The sequence below is a fragment of the Camelus bactrianus genome, chromosome 12 (genome assembly GCF_048773025.1).
Source record: "Camelus bactrianus isolate YW-2024 breed Bactrian camel chromosome 12, ASM4877302v1, whole genome shotgun sequence".
Classification (NCBI taxonomy): Eukaryota; Metazoa; Chordata; class Mammalia; order Artiodactyla; family Camelidae; genus Camelus; species Camelus bactrianus.
The window spans coordinates 59,828,689-59,844,549 of NC_133550.1; the positions used below are offsets into that span (position 1 = coordinate 59,828,689).

The 15,861-nt window shown below is 40.1% G+C and overlaps 1 protein-coding gene across 18 annotated transcripts in view; it reads right to left on the bottom strand.

Moving 5' to 3' along the window:
• Positions 1-15,861, bottom strand: part of RBFOX2 (RNA binding fox-1 homolog 2) — a 239,445-nt gene that overhangs the window by 119,840 nt on the left and 103,744 nt on the right. Inside the window, exon 1 of one of the 18 annotated variants that reach the window (XM_074375470.1) lies at positions 12,332-12,559. The exons of the other annotated variants lie outside the window; for them this stretch is intronic. Coding sequence (XP_074231571.1) covers positions 12,332-12,346 — 15 coding nt within the window. The 5' untranslated portion in view covers positions 12,347-12,559. Of the gene's footprint in view, positions 1-12,331; positions 12,560-15,861 lie in introns of those variants that run through there. 18 annotated transcript variants of the gene reach the window in all.

A 15,861-nucleotide genomic window follows, 5' to 3' on the forward strand; every position in this document is an offset into this window, starting at 1 on the left:
CAGTTCAACTCAAAGAATGTTTACATGCAGTATTTTCCAACAAGAACTGGGATTATCCTGTTTCACTAAAAGGGCATATAATAGTATCCCTTCTTCTCTTATATAACATGACAAAATTTACTTGGTACAATTCATAAGTGGCCAAATGTGGAGGTAGATTATATAAATATATAAAATATGTGTGTGTGTGTGTATATATATATATATATATATATAAATATGTATATATAAAGGTTACTGGAAGGAAACATGTAGAAATAAAACATATTCTTTGGACTGATCATTCTAAATACTGTTTATAGATAAAAATTATTTGTAATTATGGAGTAAAGATCATCTTTTCAACACAATTATGTACTGCTAAAAGTTTTTTAAAAAATCTTTTAATATTGTGTTTGAACTATGTACATGCGAGAAGAACCAGAAGTAATAATAAGCTAGACCCTATTAGAGATATATTTGGAATCTGGAATCAGAATTTACAAGATGAGGATGGGAGGGTATAGCTCAAGTGGTAGAGCACATACTTAGCATGTATGAGGCCCTGGGTTCAATCCCCGGTAACTCCTCTAAAAATAAATAAAAAATCAAACCTAATTACCTCTCCCCACCTCAAAAAAAAAAAAAAAAAAAAAAAGAATTTACAAGATGGATATATTCCAGGTTAGCAAATGACAACTGTTCATAAGCAATTAAATTACATTTCAAAGGAAGTTGCCTTTTGAGCTATATGCTTTCAAAACTAGGAAAATGGGGAATAAAAATTGGGACAGTATGTGTCAGTGAAACATCATATATTTGGAAGACTCAGATCTACACAGGTGGAGACCTACAAAAGGAACAGGAGCAGAACAAAGGGTCAGAAAAAGTACAAGCACTGACACAGAGCCTAAAATTCACGGCATAAATATAACTTGTGACAATTTTAGAACAAGTTTGGGATTGGCTTGAGTACTACTCAGCAAAACACTTGCTTTATAGTTTGTGCTATTAGGAAGAAAAGGGTTGAATTTCAGTGTATTTTCACAGATGGAAAAGGAAGAGAAATCAAGAGCACATTATTTGGATTTCAAAGAGATTCAATGACTTTTTTTTTGTCCTTAGAAAAACTGTTAATGTTCTCAGCTCAATGTATTCTCAACTATTAATAGATTCAAAAACTCCTGTTTAAAAAATACCCAAAGTGATCTTGTACTATTAACAATGTCAAAGAAGGGACAGACATAATGATAAGAGAGTTAAAATCTATACTTGCAAAAGAATGGATGAAGGATAGCCTATATCTATTTTCTTCAATATGATTGATATTAGTACAATGAATAATTTCATTTTACAGGAAAAGCTTCAGTTACAAGATTGCAAATTAATAAGACAATTCCTCACACTGCTAGGAAAGGAACTTGCAGGAATAAACACAGAATTAGGAAGAGAATATCTACCCTCTCAACCATAAACATGAGTCTCGGAGAACAGAAAGAAAGAAGATACAAAAGGATAGAAAAACATGAAATATTGCAAAAAAAATTTTTTTAAAACCATGAATAGTATTTAAATGTGACCTGTAGTCATTACAGGAGAGATATGTAATTAGTTGCATGAATGCATTTTTTTCTTATTTTTAATAAAATTGCTTTTCACTATCATTTCTTATTTCTTAAATTAGTCATAAGATAAAGATGAAAAGATTAGAGGGCCCACTTGACTCAGATGATAAATGGTTTTGGCTATCTCTCCTGATTAACTCAGAGTTAAATCCACAAGACTACATGAAATCACTAAATGAAAGAATCAAGAAAAGACTTGGCCCAAAGTATTACAATTTTAAAACTGAGAAGAAATCACCAATGAGGTAAGAAGAAAAGCAGGAGAGTGTGATGCTCTGGAAGTCAAGTACCCAAGAAAATGCATCACACGGGAGCGATGATCAGCCATGTTCTGTTCTACAGACAGGTCAGGTAAGATGAAGCCTGAGACCTGGTAATACACTGACAAGAGCAACTTTCAGTGATGTGGCAGCAACACGTACCCAACTGAGCAGATTTAAAAGCGAACGAGAGGAGAAGAACTGATGTGAGCAAACAGAGACAACTCTATTGAGTTTTGCTATAAGGTAAAAGAAATTCAGCAGTAGCTGGCAGAAAACAGTACTCCTGTCTCTTCCAGTAATACTGCTCCCTTCACTACTCCCCAAACTTTATTTCCTCCCTTCTTTTCATTCCACAAATGTCCAATCAGTCCGTTTCATGTGCCAGGCACCTTCCAAGGCACAGATAATACGCCAGTGCCTTCGTGGAGCTTACATTCTGGTTGGAGGGAAAAGGCAACAAGCAAATATACAGCGAGTGAGATGGTGGTAGGGAAAAAAAATTAAAATGGGGGAAAAGGAATGGGAAATGATGGACAAAGGGGTAAGGAATTACCATTTATATAGGGTGCTCACCATAATGTGACAACTGAGTAGAGATCTCATCTCTAAGCAAGGAAGTCAAGCTGTTATCTGCAGAAGAAGCAAGGCGGTGGGCAAAACCTAAGGCCCTGAGGCAAGGGTGTGTTTGAAATGTTCAAAGACTGGCCAGTAGTACAGAAGAAACTGAGGTCAAAGACAGCCAGGGGGGCAAGGCATATTGGGCCTTCTAGGCCAGTGCAGGGCGTTTGACTTTTATCCTGAGTGAGATATGAGACCATGGGAGATTTTTGGCCAGAGGAGCGATACAATGTGACATTTAAAAGGATCACTCTGGCTGCTCTGTTGAGCACAGACTTCGGAGGAGGGGTTGGGGAAGAATTAAAGCAGGGAGGCTAGTTAGAAAATTATTATTACGATAATATAGGCAAGAGCTAATGGTGGCATGGCCAGAATGAAAGCAGTGGGACTCACGAGTAGCCGTCAGGTGTCATGGTCACACTTGACACCGTATCTTTGCTTGTATCAGTTCTCCATCTTGCTTCCATCTATTCAGTTCTCCCAGAATCTAGCTTAAATTACATCTCCTTCAAGAAACAATCTCCAACCAACTCTATCTTCAGTGATTACCCACTTTTCTGATCTCCTATTGACAACTGTTCATACCACCTACCGACTGGCATGTAGTCTTTGCCACAACGAATTGCTATGTAACTTGTGTCCCTAGTTTATCTCATTATCCTTGAGAAAGAAAATATTTTATAACTCTTGGTGTCTTCACTTTGCTGCATAAAACAGATATTCAATTAAGTGTCTGCTAATAATCAAACTGCATCACCTAGAAATAACTCTCAAAAGAAATTATTATATATTCACTTTCTCCTTAAACTGTCAAAGTCAGAGAGGCCTGACACAGCTGTCCTGAGGAAACCTCTGCCTCCCCCTGGCAGCTCACCATCTTGAACTACACTTCAAAATAGCTGCTTACTTCAGTCCACAACTAGTTTCCCTGGACCAATGGTTTCCAAACCACTGGACCAGCAGCATTAGCATCACCTGGCAATATACATACACTTCCAGGTCCACCCAGATCTCATGAATCTAAAACTGGAGGTGGCTCAGCAATCTGTACATTTTGAGCACTATTAAGTTTAAAAATTATTGCTCTGGCTTAAAGGTTTAACTAATTACCCTGTTTTTCCAAGAGATCTCTGGAACAGTTCCATCCTGGCTCGTATCCTCATTCACCTCAACCATCATCAGAAGTCCACGCCTTCCAGGTGGCTCACCCTAACAGCTCTGCACATCCACTCCTCTCATCCTCTGTCTTGCTCTCTCTTGCCCTCTAAAGCTCTAGCAGTCATAAGTGAGCCTCAGTAAACTCCTATATACTTGCTCTCTTCTCTGTGATGTTCCCTTCACCTTTTGGCTCTCTTTAAAGAAAGCCTGACTGCTCCTGAGAATACTGCTGCTTCTTCAGTAGCAGCTTTCCTCCTTCCATTCCATAGCTCGGCAGGGGCAAGCAGCCTCCCCATTCCCCATTACCATGCAGTGTTGAACCCTGCAGGTATCCTGCTCACTTTGCAAGACTACTTCTAAACCACTTCTCTACCCTCCACCCAAACTGCAGATCCTTTGAAACAGGTATCATCTGTTCACTGCCTCAAGTCTTAGCACAGGACTCCCTGTTTTCATGTTCGTTATTAGTTTTATCATTCTTGACGACTTCAACATACACATGGATCATTCATTAACTACTTTGGCCACCTAGCTATTGTTGTTTTAATGTGTTTGAGCATCAGCTATATTTTTTTCACGACTTCACCTAAGCCACCCATTTAGCAACAAATCATAGCATCATCATCACCAGTAACTGCACCATCTCCCAAAATCTCAAGCATTTCAAGCACTCTGCTCTTACACCATCAAGTTTGCTTACTCCAGTAGATTCCCACTCCAGCATTTCTCCAGCCTCCTTGAGGGCTCTAATCTACAAGTTGGTCCTACCACTTTTTCATTATCCCCAAGTCCTCTCTTCCTAATGTTCTTAATTCCTTCCTAAGCCAGTTTAGATTCTAGGGTCCAACACTATACATAATTAATCCTTTTTAAGAAGTCCTAATTCCCCTGTCCTTTTTTCTCTTAGTTTAATTTACCTAGTAAAATCTCAACTCCTGGTTAAATCCAACTGTTTACTTAACCCTCTCTTCCAACTTAACAACATAAAATTGCTGGATAAAAATCACGACTTGCCACCACTCACGTCAAGTTAATGACTACAGATTTTAGGCATACTATACTGCTCTAGTAAGTTCACTTCCCATTTTTTGAGATGAGAACCTTGTCCTCTCTCTGCAAATCTGAGATACTTCTCCACTCCCTACACTTCCACTTTCAGCTATGTTCATCTTATATGTTATAAAGAAAGCAGACACAATGAGAGGACTCCCTCTTCTGCCTAAAACCAATGCCACCAGTCTCGCTGGCTCTAAACCCACACACACTGCCCTCCTTCCTATTAAAAAGGGAAAAAAAAAAAAACTGCCTCTGGGCAATCCCTCTTCTGTGTGCTGGATCTAACGGACTGTGTGCCTGCAATTAGCCTCCTTTTCAGTACCCTCAATTCCTCCCCTCTACTGGATCTATCCCAGTGACATAAAACATGCCTGAACTTAACATCACCTGTGTTTTAAAAATCCTCCCTTGAACCCACATGCCCATCTAGTACTGCCCAAATTCTTTGCTCCACTACACAACTAAACAATATTTCACTGTCTCAACATCTTCACCTACCAATTAAAAACTCAGCCCATTCCAACTGGCTTTTTTACTGCCATCATTCCAATTCAAACAGCTCTTACCAAGTTCACCAATGACCAACATCCTACCAAGGCCAATGACCAATTATTTGGTCTTAAGTAATCCAAATCCAACACTTTCTTCCCCTCTTGTTTCCCGCCCGCCCTACCCAAGTCTCAGTATCCTTCACACCTCTAGTGAAAGGCCTCAGGGCTTCTACCTCAGCCTTGTTCTCTAGTTACATTTTCTCCCAACGCTTTAAAAATATGCACTGATGAATCTCAACCTTATACCTCCAACTCACATCTCTCTTCTGAGCTCCAGACTCATGTCAAATTGCCACTGAACTTCTCTACTTGGATATCTACTAGATATTTCAGACTTGACAAGTCCAAACCATAAATATTGTCTTTTTGTGTACTCTCTATTCTGTTGCAAGGAAATGTCCCCTCCATCCTAATTTCTCAAACCAAAAGCTGATTCCTCTTTCTTTTCACCACACACAAACCATCTTTAATCTTATCAAACTGCCTTCCAGAGTCTAAGCCATCACCTTTTGCTTCTTGGCCTTCCTTATCACTTTTCCTAAAGAAAGTCAACTTTCCTGCTTAAAATCTCCCAATACCTTCCCATTTTAACCAGAACAAAATTCAAATCTCTACCGGGGGAAAGATCTGGCCCTCGTCTACTTCTCCAGTCTTATCTTCCAACATTCTTTTCTTCCTACATTCTCTACACTCCACCCACACCACCCCTCTCTCTGTCCTTTGAATGCCCCAGACCATCTGAGGACTTGTATTTGCTGCTCCTTCTGCTTATAATGCTTTCCTCCCATAGCTTGACGAGATGGTACTCCTTTTCACTCAGGCCTTTTTCACTTTAGCTAAACCTTCAGGGTCATATAACTTTTTCTCTATGGCACTTATTAGTTCCTGAATTTATCTTGTTTGCTTACGTGTTTACAATTTTCTTTCTCCAGTTAAAAAATACAAGCTCTACAGGAAAGAATTTTGTCTTGTTCATGCTCTTTCCCTACCCCTTAGAAAGGGATCAGCACACAACTATCATCAATAAATGTGTTAACTGCTTGAGTCTCATATTACCAATACAATCATTTGTTTAGCTCCCTACAGTTTTCTGAGATTTAAAAATATGCATCAAACCAATGTCATCCAAAGTATCAATATAAATTCTGCAATAATAATGGAAGCATCTTGTTAAATAATATACAAATCTGATCACACTTGATCCTGCTTAGAATCTGATAAGTAATGGCTTCTCATCAGAGTAAAAAAAAAAAAACACCTTAAACTATTCAGATAATCTGGCCTCTAAAATTTTTAATTTTCATCCATCACTATTCCACTCATCCCACACATACAAGCCACATGGAATTATATATGGTTCCCAAACAAATACACTATTTCACCAATCTATCTCTTTTGGGGAAAGCAATGACCCTTTCTACTCTTCAACCACTCTGCTTGTCTACTTCCTACTCTGTAAAGACTTTTTCAAACTCCTAGATGCTGTGATCTCTCTGTCCTCTATCTGTTCTCCCTCCTGTTAAATAGGAGAGTTCTTCCTACTCCTAAAGCCAAGCCTATCTTCTCAAAGCATAAGAGCAATTATCCCTTCTCTTCTCTTGTATACTCCACTTCTCCTTCTCAAATGAATTTATTCAGCTAGATTTTAAACATGACCATGTCTTTTATTTAAAATAAAACAAACCCTTCTCTATCTTACATACTCTTATAAGTACCCTCTACATTCCTTCAAAGTCAGTCAAACTTTTCCAACAACTGCCTATACTATGTCTACCTTGAATTCCTTCCCCCACTCCCCTCCCTGCCATGAACTCCTGAACTGACTCCATTCTCAGGCTTCTGTTCTCAGCAGTTCTCTGAAACAACCCTTGCAAATGTCATCAATGACCTCCATGTTACTAAAACGACGGACATTTTTCAGTTCTCTCTTCCTGCCACTCTTTTAGCTTCCTAGTGTCCTGGTTTTCCTTCTGAAGAACAAGCTCTCTGGAATCTTGTTCCCTGCCACCTCTGAGGGTTCATCTCGTCTACCAGGCATCACCTTCTCTTGCTCTACCTTTTCTCCCTGGGCCAGGCTCATCTTAAGTCATCATCAAACCTGCCCATAGCTTCGATTACTCTTGCATGCAGATTTCACACAAACTTATAGTTTAAGCCTCTAACTTTCCTTGTATTTCCAGACCTGGGTAGCCAACTATCTAAGCGGAATTTCCCCTTCAATATCTCAATGTTACCCAGAAGTACCAAATCTGAAATCAGACTCATGATACCCTTTACCTTCCTGCCTCCAAAAAAACTTGGACCTCTTCCGAATCGTGACATTATCCTGTCAATCGTATCTTCTGCCTCTCTCTCAGGCAGTTCTCCTCTCTAGGACACGCTATCCTCACCATTCTCTGCCCTTGAGGCTACTCCACAACAACAACCAACTTCTCTCTGCTCTCTTACTCCTCTCTCATCTGTATAGATATCTTTTTAAAAAAACAAATCTAATTATAAACTCCACTTCAGCCTACTCCCAATCCTATTTAAAATCTTTTAAATGGCTTTTCACTGCCAAGTATCTATTCACAGTATCTGGCCTCCAGTGTTATCTGAACTGACCTGTGGTTACATTTTGTGATAACTCAATTTACTATTAAGTCTAATTCTCTAAATGTGTAAACCAATTCAAATGGCAAAACAGTGATAAAAAGTGAGCATTAAAAATCAGCCTAACTACAACCGAATAATAAGCTGCTGTTATTATTATTGTTATCTTATATTTGCTTGGTACAAAATAGCTTCCAAAAAACTTTAACATAAATTATCTCAACAAACTGTTAGGTATTAGTAGTCCCATTTTAAAGACTGGAAAACCACGTCAGAAAGGCTATACACTGACAAATGGCACTACCGAGACCAAAACCTGTGTCTTTTGACTCCCAGGCCATGATTTCCATGTTTTATGATAAAGCCATCACTTACTGACTACCTTGTTTCTAAAATGGCTGATACACATTTTTCTAAGATTACTCCAGTAACGCTCTCAAGAGCTATCCAATCTTCTGACACTCTGCAAAATCAAGGTACATGCAATTAAGTAACTTATCTCAATTAATGGATAATGAAACAGAATTCAGGTTACCTTATTTTCATTTCTCTACTCTATCCTGTATCAGGCTGAATGGTAGCAGTGATAAACCAGACAAATAAAAGAAGATTTTAAGTGTGTTGTAGTAAGCTCTGAGACCAGACAGACCAGGGTTCAAATCCTACCTCTGTCTATTCTCAATTGTGTGACCTTAGCAAGTTGCTGAAGTTTCTTTCTCTGCTGTAAAATGAGGATGACAGCTAACTCCCACATGTGTTGAAGACTGAGGTATATGGCTAACATATATGTTATCACTCATAAACAGTTTAAAGTAAACAAAACAAAAACAGCCTCTCTTAAAAGAAGGTAGTGTTTAAAAAAAAAAAAGAGCCATAGAGTTAAAAAATATATGGAATTGAGTTTCCAGCTCTGTCATTAATTAACCGTCACGTACAATAAATGGTCTTGGTCTCTGGGTCTCTTTCCTCATTTGTACAATAGCAGTAATGATACCAAGTCCTTAGCACTGCTGTGAGGGTGAAATAAGATAGCATATAAAAGCACTTTCTTAATTGAAAAGCATCATACAAAAATCATTCTTATCTGTGTACACACACTCTACCACTGTGTTATAAATTATGTCAGGGCATGGGAGTCTTTAATCATCTTTGTGTTTATACCAGCTAGCAGCACAGTCCTCTACCCATTGTACCCATTACACACACTCACTAAATGTTGACTGAACTGATTTACTAAGAAGACAGAGGACTGAACTATGACAAAATAGTTCAAAATGAAATCCAGAAGTTCGTCCATATAGAATAAGAGTAAGAGAGAACCTGAGAACCGTCTAGCTAAGATCAGCTCCGACAGTGAGAACACATCCTGACTTCTGGGAATTTAAGTCAGTGGTCTATAATTTTGTTTACTGGACATAAATTCTGTAATCATCAAACATGTAAATTCCCTCACTACAGGAATGACATGCCTCCCTCCCTCTCCCTTGTCTCTGTCCCTAGGCTGGCCCTCTCTGCCACCTACTTGTTGAAGAGGAGAAAGGGAGAATAAATGACATAGCAAGTGCTTAAGAGTAGTACTGCACCCCTCCCCCAAAAAGCTTAGAGAAAATAATGGGGATGTTCTCCATCAGCAGGCAAGTTTAGTGAGGGTTCTCTAGTCGCAAGTGCTCAAAATACTGATTAAGGGGAGACACTTCATGTTAAACTAGTTTGTGTTTATCAAAGTTCTCCCTGCACGAATTCAAAGGCATGCTAGAGGAAATGCTCTGGGGGGAGCGAGTGGTCTGCTATGCAAACGTTCAAAGCAAAAAGTTGACTCACATTGGTTATTTACTGAGCATCTACTATGTGCTACACACCATGTTAAGCATCTTTCATAGATTATCTCAAATCTTTACAATAATTCCGTGTGATAGACATTAATGTTCTCCATGTAACAAAAGAAGAAACTGAGGTTCAGAGAGGTTAAGTGACTTGTTCATACCACACAATTAGAAATGACAGAGGTGGGATTTAAACCTTCTTAAGTCTCTAAAACCCACATTCTTTGCACCAGCTCATGCTGCCCCCTGACGCTACTAATTTCACTATAAAGGAGAGTGGCCAACAGGAAAGTGGGGAGGGAGGAGATCTGGCAAAAAGGCAAGTACAGAGCACAGACGGCATTCTATCTCAGAGTTCTAGACAAACAGGAGCAAATTCTGGGCCATGTCTAGCTCAACTACACAAACCAAAATGCTGGGATAAGCTTTAACTTTTACTCTTCAGCTCTGCAGTTTCCAAGAATGTCCACACCACTCAGTAGTACTGACAACTAAACATAGTTCAGTAATTTTTCTAGAATGCTTAGAACAGTGCCTTTAACTCACTGCTGGTACCACACCAAGCAGGCCATGAAGTGACATACATTTCATATTCTCATGTTTTCTAGGAACTAAACATTCCTGCACAACTGGGCATCTTGCTGGCACACATACTGCTACTCAAAATTCACTTCCCAGAATTTTAAAATTAGAAGAGCTATCTTATAGACGTGGAAACTGAGGTCAGAACACTTGATAGTCCAACGTCACCTGGCTGGGTACTGACCGCCACAAAATGCTGATCTCCTATTCCTCATCCAGGCAGCCCCTCCAGTGCCTCCCCCTTCATGCCTGACCACTGAGATAGTCTTCTCTGTATCTGGACATCATGCAACTACAGCTCCTTCTGGACATTTTCAGTAAATCCAACAAATGATGCAGATCGTGAAGACAGAGCTGGAGCACTTTTTGCCTTCTAGACAGTGCTACCCAAACTGTCAGGTGTCATGGCAGACACAGAAAATGGTAGTATTTTTATGGCACAAAGTGGCAAACTAGAGTGCACGTGGTCCAAGTGCCCAGGGGAATCTAGGCCCCTTGTGGCTGCTCCCAGGGTTGAGGGGAATAGTTATCTTGGCATACATGCTTCTCAACCCAAAATGTGGGCCTTTGGTTTGAAAGCTCTGTTCCGGGGCTAACAAGTAAAGGGGATTGAGACAAATTTACAAATAGCTGTAATATAAGCACATGGGAAATAACCGAGGAGACTGTCACTGCTTTCGTTAAACATAAATGAGTGGAGATGAGACCAATTCAACTTGTTTCCTTTTATAACTCCTCTTCCAAACAAATCAAAAGCCAGAACAACCAATCCTCTGGTTAACAGACAGCTGATCAGTCCCACTGACAAGGCTGCAAAGACCCTAGACATAGATGCCTAGTTCACAGAGATGAAAACGACTTAGAGGACATAAATGTGTCAGAAAAGTTTTTTGACTTCTTACAAATACTACAAAAATAAGTCAACAGAGGGGAGGAAGTCAGATTTCAAGGTCATATTCAAGTATGAAGGGAGAAGCAGGAAGGCAGCCCCTACGCACACTCATACACACACACACACCCCTCTGTGATCAAGCTCCATCTCCGTAAACCTAGTTAAAATTCTAGTCTGATATTTATAAATTTAGCCTGCCTGAGCCAAGTAGGTTTCTGCAATTCCAGACATCTAGGCTGAAGGGCAAAGGGCAAAGTGAAACTTTTAAAAGCTGGCTAGTAGCCAAGGGCATCACATCTAGGAGGCTCCCTTAGCAACGCACAACAGCTGTCTGCTCGAGAGGACACCGCCATCTTTGCAAGGGACTATATAGATGTTCTTGTTCTCACAGCTAAAAGCAGAGTTTTTTTCCTGTATTATTTCCCCTGTCATTCTCCTAAAAGTCACCACATTTCATAATTTTAAAACCTCTCTAATCCTAGTATGTTTCCCTCTATCCCAAATTATAACACCATAGTTAACAATAAATTAAAATAATGTAAGGTATTAAAGTTCTTGGCAAGCATAAAATGTATTATAACGTTTGGTTATTAATTACTATTCCAGCTGCTATAGACCTGGTTTCTAACTATGGGCAAGCCACTCTTTGTGACTTAATTATTTGCCTCATAAAATTTTAATAACAATAGTGACCTGCTTCACAAGATTGTTGTGAAGGATAACAAAAATTACTACATAAAAACTTACCAAATCTTATTCCTAATTAAGAATCATACCACCTACTTGCTCTCAATCTCTAAAGAGACAGTTTAGTTATCAAGGTTAGTGCCCCCGAGACAAAACACAGGTGGATCCTGACCCACCAGGAAGACTGAAGCTCCTGGAGCAACCAGCTCACTTCCTTGGCCCCCAGTGTCTTCTCCAAACCTCCCAAGCCCAGGGGATGCCACTGCACTGGGAGCTCAGCCCTTGTGCCTAAGTCTAGCAAGGTAAACAACATTAGGGGAAAAAAAAAAAATCACCCAATGTCATGATCACTGCTAGGCTTTAAAAGCCTAACACCTGGAGGGAGAAGGGGCCGTGGCAGTCTGTGCTCCGTGGGGAAGGCCGTTTGTGCAAGAGCAGAGCCTCGCAGCTTTCCACTCCTTATATGTGCAAGTGCGAACCCTCGCCCACAGCACTCTGTACTCACCCAGAGGTACATCATGTCAGACGGGGCTGCTCACACTCAGCGGTCAGTTGATCCTGGACTGCAAAAAGGCACTTCAGTGAACTGTAGGAAAGGAGGTGCCAGAATGGGGGGCAGAAGTTCGGGGTGGGGAGAAACTCCCCCCCCTCAACAAAATCACTTGAGTTTAAAAATCTAAAAAAACGGCCGGTCTCCTCCCCCCTCCTCCCTCCTCTCCAGCTGACTGTTCTGTTGTTCTCTCCTCCCTCTCACCCTCCCTCCCTCTCTCCCTCTCTCTCTCTGGGAGTTCCCAGCCCCGTGTGTCGGAACTGGAGTGTACAGCACACGCTCTCTGTATTTGCCTTCAGGGAATCTCTCTCTGTCATTCTACTTCTAGAAACACAATCATCACTGAGATTATTGCAAAAGGCAGGGATGGGTGGGGTTAGTAATAAACCACCAGCACCAGTTTCTAGCAGCTAGACATAAACCAGCTTAAGATGGGTTCTTTAAACATGAATGAAGCGATCAAAAAAACTCTGCCCTCCAAGATCAAGGGAAGGGGGCCAAGCGTCCCCTCTGCCCCAATTCTTCTGGAGCCCCTTGCAAGAGCCTAGCGTGAACAGGGAGCCTCCTCAGAGCCTCCATTCCCTCCCTGCGATGGCAGCCTTACACCACTCTTCTGTAATAGTTCACTATTATTCTACCAGGAATGATTCTGAATCTTAGAATTTAAAGCATAGGAAAAACTACATATAAACTCAACTAGGTTTTCATCTTTTTTATTAGTACCACCCCAGTTCAGATCAATAGAGCCTCTCCTCTAAAGAGAGAAAAAAACAGGGTTTCAGACTCAAGTGGATTTTGAGCCCTCCCCATGTTGCAGATTCTTTAGGCATGGGGACAGGGCAGGGTACGTGGCCTGCGTTTGAGATCTGGGTCTACAATCACTATCATCGTGGCCTGGGGAAAGTTACTTAACCTGTCTAAGCCTCTGTTTCCTCAGTCAAAAACAGGGTATAATACTCCTTTTGGAATTGTGATTAAATAGAATGATATAACTATGCAAACTATCTGCCATGTCCCTGGTGACCATGATTTCTAATTTAGTTCAGTTCACACACTTACTAAGTTTCTCCTGTATGCCAGGCATAGTTTTATCCATCATGTTCAATGGTGAACGAGTACTATCAAATCATCTGTCCAGATGGTTTTTATTCAGAAGACAGCTTACTTCTCCCCCATACGCCAATGCCCACGCTCTTTCCTTACTTCCTACCCATGTTTCCATGTTCAAACCCCAAACCTACCCAGCTGTAAGTGATCTCTTCTCTCCTAACTAAGCCTGGTGTTTGTGACATGGTATTCACCATTCCTACCAGTTACCACTACAGGTACCCACCTGTACCTACCAATTTTATCCCATTTATTCGCATCTTTCAGGGCAGAGTTCATCTATTTTGGGCCACGGAGTCTTTTGCTTAGGACCTAGCACACAGTAGGTGCACAATATGCTCTCAAAGGGTTGTGTGTTTTGAGGAATATTTTACTCCTTTAACTCATTAAAGGAAAAACAAAATAAAACAAAAACAAACAAGAGGCCTACCACCTTCCAGCTGCCTCAGGGTTCTGTTCCCCTCAGACATGTTGGAACAACTCTCTCCTGCTCCTAAAACCTCCAAGTAAGGCCTGCATGTCTCACATTTAAAGCAGGCCCGGAGCAGGTACTAGGTACGTTCACTCCCCTACTTAACGCTTCCCAACGCAGGGCTCCGTCTTAGTTACCTGCTACGGGGGAGTTCCTTTTCTCTTTTAGTAGAAGTCAAGTCACTTTTCCTCTTCTTTCACAATAAGTATGTGCCTTCTGCTTCCAATACCTCCTCCCTCCTCCCACCTTAAACTCTCACTCACTTAAACTTGAAGAGGTGGGGCAAGTATTTTTCTCAGCCTCACCCAAGCCTTTTCTTTTTCTTTATGCAGAACCTCTTTGCTTCCTCTAAAGTCAGGATTACTTCATTTCCAGTACAAAAGAGGAGTAAGAACTTCAAGTCTAAAACTGAAACAGCCTTAAAAAAAAAATTGGAAAACAAATCTTAGGCTTCCTATAGACTGTTATTTAGAGTCTTTTATATGCCCATAATCAATTTTTAAACACAACTTTCATCTCCAGTCTCATACACTGTGCCTTAAATCTTAAGTCACCAGACTTCCCTATATTCCATTCTAAAAAACTGTATTAAAATCACACTGTTAAGAGATTATAGTCCTTTCAGACTCTCCGAAGACCAAAATTGATAATACTCATTCATTTTTAACCAGGCATCAAAAAACAAAGGCAATAAAATTTCATATAATGTACTTTGTGCTATTATTTCTTTTTTTCTTTTTTAATGGAGGTACTGGGTTTTGAACCCAGAACCTTGTGAATGCTAAGGACGTGCTCTACCACTGAACTATTCCCATCCTGCTATGTGTTAATCTTTCAGTCAAATTTGGGATGGAATAATGATACCTATGTTCTTTTGCAGCAAAGCAGTAGAAAAATACATAGAGAAAAGAGATCCCTGAAATGAAATAACAGAAGTTTAAATAAGTCACAAAAACTCTAAAAACTACCTCCAGAACTCCTATGAGTGGAATCATTATAAACTTCCTTAGAACCACAGAAAAGTTCATAAATTTCTGTTCTCAATGCATCTCTTCCTTTTCTGATCATAATTTTAAGAACTTGTTGGTTAGTCTATTCTATGTGTGTTTTTTTAAAACACACACACACACACACACACAAACTTCAAAAACCCACAGGCAAGCTAAGTAACTCTTTTTAATTCATGCTCCTGCATGTCCACATTTCCCTACCTTAAAAAAAAAAAAAAAGAAAACAAAATTCTTTCAAATCAAGTCAAATAAGGAAACTTCTGCTTTATAACTACGCAGGATTCAGATTAAGAGGCACAAAAGTGTAACAACACGACGAACACACTCTGAAAAGGATCACAGTTTTATACATAGGATTAGGATGCACACATAATTCATTCCACCAGGAGAACATTTTATCAGACTGCATAAATGTTCTCTGAAGCTTATCAGCCTCTATATTAGTTCAGAAGAGGGAATGTATGAATTTGAGCATCAGAGAAGGAACTCTTCTCAAGAGGGCCCACAGAGGAAGTCTGGCATGCCTGCTTCTGAAAAAGAAAAATCGGATTATCTAGGACAGCAACATGGGTACTGCCAGCAATTCTAACCTTATAATGCACCCTGATTCCTGCTTCTGAAAGCACTGGATTTTGTAATGTGAAGAGTCTGGTTGGCAGAAAAGGTTTGGAGCCCCATTTTAGATTCTTTGGCTTGAAGTCTAACAATGGAAGACACTGCAAGTTTCATGCAAGTTTCTCTGTGGGTGTAAAAGTCTGGTGGGGGAGTGTGTACATCTAGGGAGCCAACACAATTTCACAAAAATATATCTGAGAAATCAGGCTCTGGAAAATTTTCAAAAGAAATGTTAGGCAACCCTCTCTACATAATTTATACACTTTCCCCTTTCAGGACTG